Source organism: Myodes glareolus, chromosome 1 (assembly GCF_982192425.1).
Source record: "Myodes glareolus chromosome 1, mMyoGla1.1, whole genome shotgun sequence".
NCBI classification, from domain to species: domain Eukaryota; kingdom Metazoa; phylum Chordata; class Mammalia; order Rodentia; family Cricetidae; genus Myodes; species Myodes glareolus.
The window spans coordinates 61,901,518-61,918,395 of record NC_142026.1 but is presented as its reverse complement, the minus strand read 5'-3'; the positions used below and the strand labels follow the sequence as shown (position 1 = coordinate 61,918,395).

The 16,878-nt window shown below is 47.9% G+C and overlaps 1 protein-coding gene across 1 annotated transcript; it reads right to left on the bottom strand.

Moving 5' to 3' along the window:
• Nucleotides 1-16,050: 16,050 nt before the first annotated feature.
• LOC148123392 (ferritin light chain 1-like) lies at nucleotides 16,051-16,627 on the bottom strand. Its single transcript, XM_087907951.1, has one exon. The coding sequence runs from the start codon at nucleotides 16,594-16,596 to the stop codon at nucleotides 16,066-16,068; it is 531 nt and encodes a 176-aa protein (XP_087764077.1). The 5' UTR covers nucleotides 16,597-16,627; the 3' UTR covers nucleotides 16,051-16,065.
• Between the last annotated feature and the right edge of the window lie 251 nt (nucleotides 16,628-16,878).

Sequence of the window (16,878 nt, the reverse complement as noted above, 5' to 3'; positions counted from 1 at the left end):
CTGCATGTTTGTGTTGGTGCTCCTGGGAGTATGTGTGTGTGTGTGTGTGTATGTGTGCTCAGAGGACAATGCCAGGTGTTGTCCTTAATCAGATTCCACCCCCTGTTTGATCCAGGGTCTCTTTCTCAAAGTACAGCTCCCTCATTTGGTTGGACCCACTAATCAGTAGAACCAGGGCTCTTCCCCAGCCCTGGGATTGCAGACCCTTTACCCTCAGAACCATCTCCCCAGCCTAATACAGTTCCTGGATTGAGAAGCCCTAGATTCCAAAGAGATCACTAGGCTGACCTCTAGTGAGCACTGGGCCTGCTCGGTGCCTGGGTACAGAAATGACTGCACAGATGAGCCCAATGCACCCACTGTGTGTGTGTATGTGTGGGTATGTGAGAGAGACAGGCTCTAGCTGCGTGGTCCAGGCTGGCCTCCCTCTGGCAGTCCTCTAGCCTCTGCCTCTGGAGCACTGGGACTGCAGAGCCAGCTCCTGTCTTCACTGTTGACAGGACTGTCTCACTTCCTCACCACAGTAACACAGTAGGTGGCAGCATTCTCAAGGGAGGGAAGCAGAGGCAGGAAGTGTTGGGGGTTTGTCCAGTGTCACCCAGGCAGGGGGTGGCAGAGCTGGACTCAGAATTTTGGCTTTCAGTCTCCTTAGTGTCCGGGTTGAACACAGCAGTCCAGTTAGAGGACCTTGAGCTCGACCTTCCCTGACGACCTCACATGAACATCAAATGACCTCATGTGTCCCAGGATGCAGAAATCCTGGGAGCTGGGACTGGGTGCCCACGAGTGCATCCCCTTGATGGCCCCCAGTGCGGGGCTGGCCATCTCCTCATTTCCCAGGGGAGAAAGTGCAGCTCACCTGCCCTGCTCCTGCAACCAGATCTGCACTCTCTGCTCCATCCCACCACATCCTCCCCATCCTGCTCAAAGGTGGTTCCTTCCCCTGGGGCACAAGAGGCAGAGCTGCCCAAATTCTCATCCATGTTTTCCCTCCAGCCCCTGTTGCATTCTCCAGGAAACCCTGTGGCTTATGCTGCACAGCAACTGCAGAACCTGAGCACCGTGGCCATGTCTAATGCTTCCACCCAGGTGCAAGATGCCAGGGCCTTTGCCTGCCTGTCCTGGGTCTCCCGGATCCCCTCTTCACTTCTCCTCCACCTTCTTTAGCACCCAGCATTGGGGTACTATTAGTGGATGAGGTAATCATGTCAGGTTTGAGAAACTTGGAGCAGCCCTGAGAAGACAGAAAATTCTGTTAGATCCCTATCTCCTCCAGAATAAATCTGACTTCTTAAAAGGTTGTGGAGATGGCTCAGGGATTAAGAGCACTTGCTGCCCTTGGAAGTACCGAGTTTAGTGTTCTGCACTTAGGAGCACATACCCTCCCTTCAGGCAGGCAAGAAGATAGACAGGTAGGCAGACAGAGAGACAGACAGACACTCCCCTATATTAGAAAACTATTAGAAAACTGAAAATACATCTAAAATCTTCTGAAGTCTTAGAATGGCCCAGAGGTCCCCATGTAACTTGACCTTCCTACTTTTCATGTACCCATCCACTCTCAGTCACTGTGGCACATATGCAGTCCTTCAGGCTAGGGGACATCACACCGTGTCATGGAACAATGGAGAGTGAACGACATTCTAGGGCGACAGAACTACCGGGCCAAGGCGAGGAGGAGGTGGCAGGGGAACACTATGGTGGCACCCATTATTGACAAAGGACCAAGGGACACATAAGGTTTTGACTTCTCTCTGAAAATTTGGGCAGGTTTTGGGTGACCAAAGTGGGTCAGTAGAGTAAGGTGTGTCTCACACATTGTCCTCCTCAGGGCCTTTGCACACATTCTTCTCCTCCCACATCTGACAATATTTCCTCCTTGCCCAGTCTGTTGAGAGATTCTCAGTGAAGACTCTCAAATGATGTGTGCCCATTGCTCTTCCTCTACATCCTCACCTGAGTAGGGGGTGAAGCCCAGCACAAAGAGGAGCAGTAAGTACTGGATGCAGCAGGCTGCCATGGCCTCTCTGAGGTTGGGAAGAGCTGATCAGGACCTGGGAACTGATGGAGAACTGGAGACAATTCAGCCACTCAGACAGACATTAACCCCTGATTTCTGGCCAATGCCAACATTAGGGGACACAAGAAAGTAAAGTTAGTCCATCCTGAGTTGCTTGGATATTAAAATTTACTGAGCCTCATATTCTATTGTTGCAATTCTTAGACTCAGCCATGGATTCCCACCAAGAACCCAGCAGCTCTGTTCCTTCAGTGTCCAGATGCGGGATACCAGTCCGGGAGTCCTTTGCTTTAAGCCTCAGGACGTCAGGTCTCAGGCAGAAGCTTCTCCAGGCCTCAGATTCTCAGCTCTTAGCAACCAGCTCCCCCAGATCTCAAATTCTGAGGGCCCTGGCTTGTCTATCCTAGGAATGTGGAATCTGGTTTGTGTTCCTCCCACCCCACAGGCCCCAGGCAGGATTCAGGTCACCCTCTTTTTTCTTCAGGCCTGAGGAGAGTACTCAGCACCCTGTCATAAAGGAGTCACCACAGCAGCCTCCTCCTGCAGTCATGGTGTCCATCTAGTATCCCGATGCTTTCCTTGACATAAAGTCCAGATCTGAGATTTTGAGAATCTAGACCCAGAGAACTATCCCAGCCTCCTAAGACTAAAGCCCCCTTCCTTCAGATTCCAGAATCCAGGGCCAGTTCTCCCTCAGACCCAAGACTTCAGTCCCTATCAAACTCAGGCCTACGTATCTAGACCCCCTCCCTCGGATCCAAGAGTCCAGGCCCAGCCTCCTCCCTCAGACTCAAGCCCGCCGCTGACCCCTGTCCCCTCCTTTCCCCTGCTCTTCCTCACTGGCTTCTTTCCTCGGGTCTCAGAGCTCTGGTCCCTCACTGTTCCTTTTCTTTTTAAGCAGCAGAATCTTTCTGGCTCCACAATGCCCTCACCAGATCTCGGGCTTGGAAGGCGCTTCCTGGTATGTTCCAGTCTCGTGTCTGTCTCCTCTCAGGGTCCCTGAAAGAGGCAACTTTGGGGTCAGATAATACACTCGAAGTCTCATTGACTTATGAGAATCTTTTGAAAACGTCAGAGAAACCTGGAGAATCTCTGCATCTCATTGGTCCCAGAGATGCCAATTACTGGCCGCTTCATGATGCACGCATGCGTAGAAAGGTAAAGTTGGGCAACGGTCAGTTGGGTCAGTGGCGGTTGCTGCTGAGGTCATTTGCCTATTGCAGGGTCACATGGTATCCTGGAAGCCTGCGTGGTGGAAGGTCTTTTGTTCTGTCACTTAAAATGTTTCTAAATTGTACCCGTAAGCAGCGAGCAGGTGACAGCACCAACTGCTGTAACAGATGTTTATCCTCGTCAGTACTGTGCGGATGGCCACTCAGATTGTACACAATCGTCAGTTCTTTTATCACGTTTTAGTATATCTTGTGTGCATATATGTAGACCATCATATGTCAAGGTGCACATGACAGGGAGCAATTTTTGGAGTCAGTTTCCTCCTACCTGTAGTCCCAAGAATTAAATTCGGGATTTCAGGCTCATGAACAGGGGGCTTCACCCGCTGAGCTATCTTTCTGACCCTCACTTTTCTTTGAAATAGTAACATATTAATTATAAACAACATAATTAATTTCATTGCAAGCTTCTCCTAAGATCATGTAATGTACTTCAGGCGATTATTATTTTTTGAGGTAGAGTTTTTACCCAAAATGGCCTTGAACTCTCTTGTGTAACTGAAACTGACCTTGAACTTCTGATCCCTCTGACCCCTCTTCCTGTGATGTGGGTCACTGTTGGGTGTCACCATTTATGCATCACTGAGGATGGAAGCAAGCTAGGCAAGCACTCTACCAGCTGAGCCCCATCCTAAGTCTCTTGTTCAGGTGTATGTCTTCTGTTCCCTTCCACCTTCCCTCAGTCCTCCACTTTCATGTCCCTTCTCCCGTCTATATTCCACACAGGGGAGGACACCTGCGCCGTTTGTCTTTCTGACTCTGGATGACTGGGCTTTACACAGGGTCCTGAGAGCGGGAGGATTTTGTTGATAATGGCTGCTTAGTCCTGCACGGCACACACCATGTTTCTTCATCTGTTGGAGGACATGCCACCTTTTTGTTTTATTATCGGGTTATTGGGTATTGGGCATTCTCTCTCTGTGGGTGCTTCCTGATGACATTAGGGACCCAGGGAGGCTGGGTTGCTGGTCAAGGCTGGGAAAAGCAGGATGTTCCAGCAGTTGTACCTTTGGGAAGTGTAGTCTGTGAGGCTGGACTAGGATGGACATTCCAAGAAAACAGCTGTAGCTGGGGCTGGAGTTGATTTGTTGGCCAGATGGACTATGGACAGAAGTAAAGTTAAGGAGTTTAGGGGAAACTATCTTGGATGTACATTTGAAACCCCTAGGCCTATGGTCCTTATAGTTGAGAAGAAGATTTCCAACCCAAGGAATAGGTAATGGGCAGAAAGCATATGCTGTAGGTTGGCAGGTGTCGGGAGTCTGTTCAAGAGTTCTTGAGTGGAGCCATGACAATTTAGATCGGCCATATAAGGTTAGTCAGGGAACAATTGTCATCTGAAAGTGGGGTCTGGCTGTGCTGGGGAGAAGACAATTTGAGGGGTTTCCATTGTAGCAGAATAGTCTTTCTGTGGGGTTCAGGTGGCTTCTGAAATTGAGATATTTGGGGAACATGGGTGACTGGGGAGGCTCTTAGCAAATGATGAGAGAAACAGTCTGTAAAGGTTGAGAGAACTTCGCTTTGGTTTCCAAAGGGGACTTGGATGGTCAAGGCTACAGTCAGCAGTGAGGGTGGGACATTGGCAACTGAGGTACCGGGGGCAATGTGGCCAAAGAAGGGCTTAGAGGGGAGGCAGAAAGTAAGCAGTGGGATGCAATGAAGGAGGGATCAGTGAAGTTGAGAAAAGAGTTTGTTTGTTGGATGACCTTGACCCAAATGAGTGTTTAGCCGTGTGTGTGTGTGTGTGTGTGTGTGTGTGTGTGTGTGAGAGAGAGAGAGAGAGAGAGGGAGGGAGGAGATAGGGAGATAGCTTGGGCTGTGTCTTGTAATTGGGAGTGTGGTATTTGTTCAGAGTGTTTGATATTTGAGACATCTGGACAGGTTGGGGGAGGAAGTTGGCAGTGATGTGTGAGAATCAGTTGGACAGAGGAAAAATGGGACTGTGGACGAGAGATGATATCTGTTTTGTTTGCGAATGGTTGGCAGTGGGGAACGAGTGAGTTTGAGGGAACAGGCACCAGAGGGCAAGGATGGATACACCAAGCGGGGTTTGGAGAGTGTCCTGTGTTGAAGGGTGCTAGGGATGTTGTTATCTGGGTTATGTACGGTAGCCTGGAGTGAGTGGTAAGCGATGAAAGGGCAGCTTGATGGGCTGTCATGTCGGCAAGATTATCGTCTTTACTGATAACAGACGGGTCAGTCGATGAGGATGTCTGACAGGAAAGAGCTGCCATTCGTATAAAAAGTTCAGGCAGGAGCACCTGGAGGACTCTCTTGTATATGATAGGGGAGGTGAGGGAGGCTTTTGAGAGTTATGGACAGGAAAGAAGAGGATCTGAAGAAGGTTGAGTCAAAGGGAAAAGTGTGGGTGGGTTCAGGGGAGGGCGGGTAGGGCATGCAAGTGATGTGGTTTTTGTTTGGTTTGTTTGGGTTTAAAATTTTTATTATTTTTATTTTATGTGCTTGGTGTTTTGCCTACATATATATTTGAGTGAGTGTGCCAGATCCCCTGGAACTGGAGTTACAGACAGTCGTGAGCTGCCAAGTGGGTGCTGGGAATTGAACCCAGATCCTCTGGAAGAACAGTCAGTGCTCTTAACTGTTGAGCCACCTCTCCAGCCCCGGGTGATGTGTTTTTGCTAAGAGAAGTTTAGAGAGATGGAATCTGAGAGGGTAGAAGAGATTGGAGTCCTTTCTATTTAAGGAGTTGAAGGAGATACTGAGAGGGGATCCTAGAGTTTGCTAGTTTGAGTTGGAGTGGACAGGGAGGAGAGAGTGTGTAGACCAAGAGGTAGGCAGTGCCTGGCTTTGGAGAGGTAGCAGACAGGGGCACAGGTCAATCTAAAACAGGGGGTGTTTGTTTGTTTGTTGTTAGGTTTATTTGTTTTGAACATATATGGATGGGAAGGTCTGGTAGATCTTGGAGCTGAAAGGAGAGTATTTTAAGTTTTAGGATTTTTGTTATTGTTGATGATGGGAGGAAGGAGGAGGTCCAGAAGTGACTTGGTACGGGGAATGCATTAGTGAGTATTTAGGGAATCTATGAGCAGAGGAAGTTGACCGCAAGGGCAGAGATAAGGAGCAGAGGAGCAAGGTGGCCTACAGTGAGGTGTTATGGTGGGCGTAGAGAGAAATTAAGATAGGTGACTTGGGGAGAGGAGAGCTGAGCTGTGGAAGGTGAGATCTGCTGACTCCTGGAGCTGAGGAAGTTGAGGAGGGAGGTGACATCCGATTGGCTATCTGAAGCAGGTGTGGGGGGAAGGTGGGAAGCCAGGTACCGACTGTGTGGCTGAAAAGGTGGGGACTGTCTGAACCCTTGCGGGAGACAGTCCAGGTTGGTTGTTGGGATTAATGAGTGTCAGGACCTATCTGTGTGAAGGCCAGCAGGCATTGAGAGTGGGTGGGAAGCTCCATTAGGTTTTTTGACTGTTAACATGGGAGTATTGTAGGGTGAAGAGGTGTGGCATAGAAATGATGGGTTTGAGGCCTAGGCAGAGGCTGGGTAGGGTGAGGAGCATTGGGGTTCAGAGAAGTAGGTAGAAGGATCTTTATGTATGATATGCAGCGAGGGAAGGGGAGGTGTCAAGTCATAGTTTGGGGTTGACTAAGAAGTGGGCAGAGGGCAAGTGGGAGAGTGAACAAGTAGGCAGAGGAGAGGATGAGGAGGGCCGCAGGATGGTCTTGGGAGCTGTTGTTTGGATAGAAGGCAAAAGTCATGCCAGCTGGAGAGGACATCCTTTCCTAGTAAGGGGGCCGGTGGTCAGGCCTGTGTGAATGAGATTAAAGGGCTGGGAAAAGGAAAGTCCCTGAAAGGAGCAAGTTAAAGAGGGAATCTGGAGGGGGCTGCAGGGCTAGAGTCTAGGTTTGTGTATCAGAGCAGAGCCTGTGTAAGGCACTGGGGGATCTGAGGGATTTTTAGACTTGTCTTGAAATATTTCTTGGATTTGCATACCTTAAATTACTTTCTCAGATGCTAAGCTTTTGTATTTTCAGACTTCAAACTACTTTCTTATCTGTATAACCTATTTGAGTTTCTATATCCTCAGACCTTTACAACTTATATCATTCATTTTTTTCTTGACCTACAAAACTTGCATGTCTGTTTCTTACAGCCTTTAGGAACTCTAAATCTCTTTCAGTGTGAAGCCTACAAGAAGATAAACTACATATGAACTGGACTCCCCAGGCAGCTGGGTGTTTGCTATCGCTAAAGCTACAGCTAGTCAGCAACGTCATCAGAGACTGAGAAGAAAAATTTGAGAGGTGCTGTGGGACAATGGTCTTTCATCCTGTCACTTGTATTATTTTTAATAAAACACTGATTGGCCAGCAGCCAGGCAGGAAGTATAGGCAGGGTAACCAGGCAGGAAATAGAGGTGGGGCAATGAGAACAGGAGAATTCTGGGAAAGACGCAGTCTGCAGTCATCACCCAGAGACAGAAGCAAGATGTGACTTTTCCCCGCTGAAAAAGGTACCAAGCCAGTGGCTAACACAGACAAGAATTATGGACTAATATAAGTTATAAGAGTTAATAAGAAGCCTGAGCTAATAGGCCAATCAGTTTATAATTAACCTCTGTGTGTTTCTTTGGGGCTAAATGACTGCAGGACCTGGTGGGATAGAAACCTCAGCCAACAGAGTGGGAAGTATAATTTAAAATTTCTTTCTTTCTTTTTTTCTCAAGACAGGTTTCTCTATGTAGCCCTGGCTGTCCTGGGACTCGCTCTGTAGACCAGGCTGGCCTTGAACTCAGAGATCCACCTGCCTCTGCCTCTAGAGTGTTGTGATTAAAGGTGTGCACCACCACCACCTGGCCTTAAATGGTTTTGTATTAATTAGAACTACAGAGAAATAGACACTTGTTTGAGGCTTGCATGATTCATTGGGAATAGAAGCAGTTGGTCTTCAGGTGTCACACAGAGCAGTGGGCCTTCGGTTGTCAGACCAGGCTGGAGGAATTTTCCTGTAGCAGAAGAGCTTGGGGAAATTGGCCTTACGCTGACCAGGCAGGGTATAGTGGTTAACCTAAAGTATCCACAGTTTGTGCAGGTTCCTGTCAGCAGGTGAGGCATGGGCAGTATTGCCCAGTGTTGAGCATTACCACAGTGCAGATGGCATTGTCTATGCAGTGTCCCATTTGTCTTTCTTGGAGACCTTTAACTTTCTTGTTAGGAGGGGGTGTCTGTTTATTGTGGAAAGATTTTTCATTTTAAATGCCATATTCAGCAGATGTTTGAGGCATTTGGGGACCAGGTATTTAAGTTATCTGATTACAGGCTTAACCATGAAGACACATAAAGCAGGCCAAACAAAGCTTATTCCTGTAATTAATCATGATGATATGTTGTAGGGAGTGGTGGCTCCTTGTTTGTCCTGGCCACCCAGCTAGCTTACACCCAAAATAACCACACGGAAATTGTATTAATTAAATTACTGCTTGACCCATTAGCTCTAACCTCTTATTGGCTTACTCTCACATCTTGATTTAACCCATTTCTAATAATCTGTATATCATCATGAGGTTGTGGCTTACCGGGAAAGACTGAGCATGTCTGACTCTGGCAGCTCCATGGCAGTTCTCTCTTACTCTGCTTTCTTCCTCCCAGAATTCAGTTCTGTCTCCTTCGCCTGCCTAAATTCTCCCCTATCAAAAGGCCAAGGCAGTTTCTTTATTCAACCAATGAAAACAACACATAAACAGAAGGATCTCCTACACCAATAATAAGTATAGTTCTGGACATATTAAAGAATTTGATTATTCATAAGGTGACTGATTATTAACTTGCATACCTTAATTATCTTTAATAGTTTAAGTTTGAACCTTAAAATTTGAGTTAAAGCTTTAATTGGAGATCCTTTAACATCAAAATAAATCATAAACACTATAAACTTTACCATTACAGAATATCAGTTATTTTGTGTGTGGCACAGTTTAAACTTTAAACAGTGTCAGGACAGGTAAGGATTAAGTTGGGAAAACAGCCACTGTGGCCACAGTGGATGATGGAAGGAGGGAATTAGTTTTCAGGATGGGAAGGAGTCTTTTGGTGGCAGGGGAGATGGGGGTGAGGGGCAGGGATGAGATGCATGGGGGTTAGGCTGGGATGTGGGGTGGGGGGGGTTGGGTTGGGGTGTTGCAGTAGCCCAGACACAGGCCTAAGGAAGCTGTACTTCCTAGGGGGGAGGAAAGGTGTGAGTTTGTTTGGGATTTTGGTTGCTGGGAAGGGAAAATGTAAAGATGGACAGGTTGAACTTGGGCCTTCTAGATTCTGTGCTCTTGACCATTGACTCCTCCCTGCCTGGCTGGGCTGAACTGGGCCAGGCAAAGTGGATTGGAGGCCTAGGAGGTGCCTAGGAGAGGGGATCTGGAGAGGCCAACCATCTGACTTTACAGCAGAAGGAAAAAGTGGGGTTGTGGTGCTTTTTGCCAGTAGTGAGTGGCAGCAACTAGGGACGTGGCCTGTGGCAGTAGCCTGAGCAGCCCAGGCCTGAGGAGCAGGGGTTGCATCATCTGTGTCTGTGGCATTGGTGCAGTGGTGGCAGAGGGGATGGCTGTAGCTAGTTGCACAGCTGCAGTGGAAGTGGGGGTTCTGGAGGGCTTAGAGGCAGCCTGGGCTGTACAGGCCTGCAGGGATGGATGCATGGGGAAGGGCTGTGCTGGAAGAATAGGTGCACAGCAGGATTTCGTTGTGACTCCTGGTCATGCCAGGGCACAGGTGCAGCAGCTGGTGGGCACAGAGTGCCAGGCAGTCAGTATTCCTGCAGTGCGCAGAGGCTTAAATAGGACATGAAACAGAGTGTGCATGGAACAATGGCATATAGAAAAGCTCAGAGAATGTAAGAATCACACAGAGGGCACGGAGCAGACAAAACAGAAAGCAGAGACAATTTCAGAGTTATTGTTTGGTGCCAAAGTGCATCGTTAATATCAGGTATGAGTTTTCCAGGTAGTGGAAGCTATTCCCACCAGCAGAGGTGGAGAGAGAGGGCGTCCCTTGATATCTAGAGAGGTGATAAGGAGATCTCTTGGAAAAGGGGGTCATCATCCAGAGTCCATTACCAAGAGGAAGGACACTGTTGTCCCTTGAGGAAATCTAGACCCTGTCAACAGGATTTTCAGTGAGGAAGGGGCAGTAGCCAAAAGTGAAAGCAATGCTTGCCAACCGCACCCAACTGAATAGAATGTAGGGAGTGTAGGGGGAAACTCACCAATTAGCGGCTCTTGGGTGGAGAAGGTTGGCAATGAAGGTCCCAGTGTGCGAGAACTGGGCCAATGAGGTGTCCTGGAGACCGAATCCAGGTCATGGACGGCATCAGCAAAAGAATCAGTATTGGTGCAAGACACCGCAAGACCACGTTCTCAGCACAAAGGAGGTTTATTTGTCCCAGAGGGGCAGAGGGCAGGGAATAAGAGATAAATACAGAAGATAGAGGAAGAGGGAGACAGGGAAAGGAACAAGGGAGGAAAGAAGACAAAGGACTGCGTCTGGATGGAGAGGAGACAAACGTGGCCCATAGGCCAATGGTGGTTTGTAAAGATAGAAGAGGAAACCCCGTATTAGGATAAGGTGTTTAATTTTGATTGGGCATGTTAATTAGGACAGACAAAGGGGGCTTTTAATTGCTGGTCTTTATTTAATACTTCAATAGTTGGACCTTGGTTGTCAGCCTCAGGAGGAGGAATTGGCCAAATAAGGGGATAGACCTTGGTGGCTAGCATTAAGAATGTAATCCAATGGTTTTTAGCAAGGCAGAGGAAATGAAGGAAGGGCAAGGCCTGCCAGAGCTATGTTTGTCATGCTCAGGTCTACCAGAGTCCCTTCAACAGCTACAGCTGCAGGGTATGGACAGACAAGCCATCCATTCATAGAGTGAGAAAATAGGGGTTGGGAAATAGTTCCGTGATTGGGAAACACACGGAGGAGCCACTGCACCACCGAGGATTTGGTATTGAACCTAAGCAACAAGAGACCTCGTGAATGAAAATGAGGACATGACCAGTCCGCTATGGTTGAGGAGAAGAATTTTATCATAGATATGAGGGAGAGTACAGCCAGAGGCATCTGGACATGGACAGTAAGACCCTATTGCTGAAGGCACTGCAGGGCATGGAGAAATTAGGCTGGGACTTAACTGGAAACTCTACCCTGCTTGCTGGCTATCGTAGTGCTGAACGGAGCCATGTAGGCTGCTGGTGGAGACCTGAAACCAACATTTCTGCTTGGCTGTGGACCCTGTGGGCTGAAATACCAAATGCATACAGAATGTACCTGCGATTATGGGTAAAGCCTTCTGGTTGAATTCAATGCCCATTCCACAAGAGGAAGTTCCCATCCGGTACTGTAAGTTAGGAGAACACCTGTAGCTGGGGAGGTGGTAGGTTCCCAGAGGGGGAAGCAACTTCTATGACTTTGCCCGATGGACATGATGTGTCCGTCAGACTGCATTTAAGACATGTCTACACCCATTGGTCACTTGTTAGCAGCCTCAGCTCAACCACCAGTGAAGCACCTGAGAGCCACTGTGGCACAGTGGCCTACTTCTTAGCCACAGACGGACATCTACAGTCACCCCTCCAGAAGTCAGGAATCATTGTGGAAGAGGAGGTGAAAAAAAAAAGTCAGAGCCTGAGAAAGGGACGGAGTACTGTGTAACATTTTTGTGAGATGGAAGCATTCCACCCTTCAGGGAAGCTTCTAAGCAGAGAAGTTAAACAACTCATAATAGCTTCAGGAAGTCCCTGAAGCCAACCAGATTCATCAGGACCCTCCCTGCCAGGGCAGCCAGTAAAAGCTGCAAAGCAAGCTCTCGTACTAGTCACCCTACAAGGAGACTCTGACTTAAGAGCAGCTGCTTGGAAGAAGCAGAGCCCAGATGAGCTGACTGCCAGAGGTTTGCACAACTGAAGCCCCTGGAGAAGACGCCCTCCAGCCTGTTGAGCTGTGTACAGGCTGTGCCCTGTGCTCCAGGTTCCCACTCCGGCAGGGGTGGGCTTGGTGATGAGCTGTCTTTGAGTCATTTCTGCTCCTGTAAGTAGTTCTTGATCCGAACATTTTCTTAAGTAACTCCAATATAAAACTGCTTGGTTCACCTAGTTGGACTTTAGTGGTATTCATACTTTGGTCAAGGGGTCACAATCTGGAGTGGGTAGATGTGTATGCTGAGTCTCCCCAGGATGAGTTTTGTTGCACAGCACCATGGAAGCCAGGCCTGTAAATATCTGTGCTTGTTACCTGGCCAAGGTCACCTGATATGGCTGAGAGAAATCAAATCAGGCCGGTCAGAGGGTGCACAGCAAGACTGAGGCCATGGACATTTTATTGAGAGCAATCAGACTTTTTAATCCTCTTATCAGAAACAGAATATAACGGTAGTTACTAGGATACAATGAAGTGTGTAAGCTATACAGGGAATAGAGATTAATGTCAAAGACCAGTTGCCCTGTCCAGCTTCCATGCTCAACAGTCAAGCAAGCTGCCTTGACTGCTAAGGGCAGAGAAACACAAGGCAGCCTGAGCACTTCACTGCCTGAGAGAGTGTGTTGGTCTCTCAGGAACCCGGAAGTGTTAGGGTCAGAGAGAATCCCCCAAGAAAAGTCCAACAGTCACATGTGCAGTAAACAAGAGTGTTTATTGTTTCCAATAAGTTGGGATGGCAACTAACAACCCCAAAGGGAGGTCACAAACTCCTTCTAAATGGAGTTGGGGGAATTCCAGGGAGGAGGGATTAATCCGGGGCTGACTGGTGGAGAAGAGATTACTCCAGGGCTGATGGTAGAAGGCTCCAGTGGTTAGGGACCCTCCAGTGGCAGGATAGGGAAAGCCGTCATTAGTGTACAGCAGGCTGTGAGGCACCTGCTGACCCAGCACAGGAACTGTGGGGTGCCTGGTGAGCTAGCAGAAGGCTAGGGGCACCTGCTGACTGGTTGCCCCTAAATTGTGGTTTTCCTGAGAACGGATTGTTCAGCTCTGGTCTTTTTCAGTGAGGCAAAACTAAGGTCTGACCTCTGTCAGTGGTGCTAGTAGGGCCTGTCATGGCTCTGTTCTGGCTCCCCGATCCCCTCATTTTCCCCTTGAGATGCTTTCCTTCTAAGTTTATAGGCGTGCGAAGTCTTCATCTTTTAGGGCCTGTCAGGTGTGACCTGTGGAGACATAGCTCAGTGAAGTACAGAAATAGCTATTGATTGTCCCATAGGTCTCTATGTGAGCCTATCTTTATCATGCCTAGAGCAAGCATAAAAATGGTTGACTTCTTGTAATTTAGTATCAGATACCCTAGTCCAACCATGAAGCTTTCCCAAGTCAAAGTATAGATCAGGAAACCAGGTCCCTAAAGGGGCTACATGGAAAATCCAGTTCAGGACTTTCCCGAACCATCATTGATTTTCCATGTGAGATTAAATGGTAGATGGGGGTTGTGTGCCCCCCCCCTGGTTACTTGACTGGAAAGCCCTAGCAGGAGTGTGCTAAGAAATCATAGGGACAAGCCCACCATTAGCTGGGTGGGTGACTTTGTGGACTCTCAGTTTTAGAGGGCCCTGAGGTGTGCAATGGCTCTCCAGAGTCCATGGTTGACTCCCTCTGGAGCGCAGTCCTCAGAGTCAGCGTGTGGGTCCACAGGCTTCATATGTGAGAATGGTGAATCCAGGTGGGACTCATTCATTTTGACAGCTGTGGGCATTGTCAGGGTGACAGTGTAAGGTCCCTTCCAAGGCTCCGAGGTCTCTTTCCTGTGCCTCTGGGTGATCATCAGGTCCAGATCCCCTGGCTGGAACCATGGGGCATAGGAGGCAGTGCTTTCTCATTGACTGCACACAGCTAAGGTCAAAGTTGTTTCCGCACCTAAGACAGAACTTGTCTTAGGAGAGAAATCTTCGGTCATCAAATCCAGCTAGTAGTTCTGACCTGAGATTATGCAGAAAAGGCAGTGGCAGACATATATCCTCTCAAATGGGGTCAGACCTAGAGTATAGGGAGTTTTCCTGTGATCCAGCATCTCAGCCTAGTAAGGGCAGGAAGCTTGGAATGAAGTATTCTCTTCTGCAGCTTCCAGTGTTGTTATCAGGACCCAGGAAGACTGAAAGACTGATCAAAGACTGGACAAGGGGGGATCATTCATCAGAAGCATATGATTGTCTGAGGCAGCTATAGAGACAGGGAGCAATCGCACTGGCTGAACAGGTCCACATCAGTTTTCAGTAAGTGCAGCTTTTCTAGCCATTTGGAGCAGGTTGTGTTTTGAGACCCCCAAGAAGAACACCACAGAGCCACACACCTCCAAATGCAAAAGCAAGGTTTCGTTTATTAAGTACGGGCTAGCACAGGTCCTCTGCCTCACAGTCAGGCACAGAAGATGAAGGGAGAAGGACCCCACCTACTATTGTAAGGGGTTTATAAAGACAAATACCACAAAACAGTCACAAGATTACAATTTCAAAGTACAAAATTACTTATCCTATATCACACTTGGCTAAAGGCCAGGTAAAGCTTAGTTGTTATTCTCTGATACGCTGTCGCTGCTTAGGGGATTTCTTCACCCCTGGCAACTGTCCCCTGGTCATGCACTCAGGACATCTACTGAGTCTTTGCTAACATAGGGTCTGCCTGGAAACTTATCTGATTGGTTCATTGTTACTCCTTTTGACCTGTAAGTAGTGGATCCAAGTTTTATGACTCTCAATCCTCTGAGGCTTATATGAATTCTATAAGTCCTAGACAAAGCTTTAGATTTGGGTTGAAAGCATGTACGTTTTCCATCTGTTCAGAGAGCCAGGTAGAGATTGGCAAAGATGTCTTTGGCCTGATGAGAAGCATCTTTAAGTCTATATTTAGAAGACAACCGAAAGAAATCTAAACTCTTGAGCTTGTGACCTAAACAGTAAGCAGTCATTGCTTTATTAGCTTATCAGAGTTCAGTTAATGTTAAACTCTGAACTTTTGAAACCTTAAAATATCATAGAAGGAGAAAAGAAGAATCTGAAGCATTTTCCACACTTTCCATCATCTCCTGAGACCCTCAGGACTTAAGTTTTCATATCCTAGACTCTCATATCCTCAGACCTTTATATATCTCAGTTATAAACTCTCAAGTCTTTAGAGCTTGTCAGGGACCAGCCTTGACCAAAACACCTCTTGCCAGGGTAAGAGTCATATTTTTCTGAAATGACTTCTTTAGAAATACTGCTCTCTCTCTCTCTCTCTCTCTCTCTCTCTCTCTCTCTCTCTCTCTCTCTCTCTCTCTTTCTCTCTGCCAGAGTTCTACATTTGTTTTGTTTGTATCTTATATACACTTTTCCCTATCCATAGACATTATAGGAACAGTTAGACTGCAGTTTTCATTAACAGACCGTAGATGTAATGCTGACAATTTTTTTTAAGAATAGGTTTGGACTTTTCTATTGAATTCTGAATAGCTGAGAGCTTGTTGTCTTATCATTTCATTGGAGGTAAATCACACAGAGCTTGCAACCCAGAGGACTGTGACATGATAATTAACTATTAACCTGTATTTCTAATTATACATTATATTTTGAAATAAGTCTAACATGGGACTTCAATCCTCCTCTGTCCTTTAAAGAGCACAACCCCATTCCCAATACGAATATTTTACAGTGAAGAATCATCAGCTTTGTTGTTTTTTGTTTTTGTTTTTTTTTGCTGTTTCAAAAGGCTTTATTTTTACTTGGTCCAAGACTTGAGAGGGGTTCCAGGGCGTTACAAAGTTGCCTAGTGGCTTCTTGAGAGGTTGGGGTGAAGGTCCTGGGGCTGGCTGGTGCAGAGCAGAGGTGGGAGCCCCTCGGAAGGAGAGGCCTCCTAGTCATGCTTCAGAGTGAGCCGCTCAAAGAGGTTCTCGCCCAGAGACGCCTGGGGCCCAGAAGTCAACCTGCGGAGGTTGGTCAGGTGGTTGCCCATCTTCTTGATGACCTTGACCTCCTCATCCAGGAAATGGTTTTCAAGGAAGTCACAGAGATGAGGATCTGTGCGAGCAGAGCCCAGGGAATGAAGATCCAAGAGGGCCTGGTTCAAGTTCTTCTCCAAGGCCAGGGCAGCTTCCATGGCCTCCTGGGTTTTACCCCACTCATCTGGAGATGGCTTCTGCACATCCTGAAAGAGAGCACGGCCTCCGCGATCGTTCTGCAACTTGAGGAGACGCTCGGCGCCCTCGCGCTTCTCCTTGGCCAATTCACGGAAGAAGTGGCCTACACCCTCCAGAGCCACGTCATCCCGATCAAAATAGTAGCCCAGCGAGAGGTAGGTGTAGGAGGCCCGCAGGTGCAGGTTGACCAGGCGGTTAACGGCAGCCTCCACTTCGGTGGAATAATTCTGACGAACCTGGGAAGTCATGGCTGAGACGCAGTCTGGAGCTACCCGCAAAAAGATGTTGCTGGCTGGAGATCCCGTGGATCTGTGTCTTGCTTCAACAGTGTTTGGACGGAACAGACCCGGGGCCTCCCTTTGTTAGTTTCCACCGCTCCTCATCTGCAGTCGCAGCCTCCGGGACCATCTCCTCGCCGCCTTCAGCTCCCAGGACCAGCCAGCAACATCTTGTTGTTTGTTTTTTAATGAAGAAAACCAACTGGAATTAACATAACATAGTCAAATCTCGTACCCTGCCCCGACCTTCTA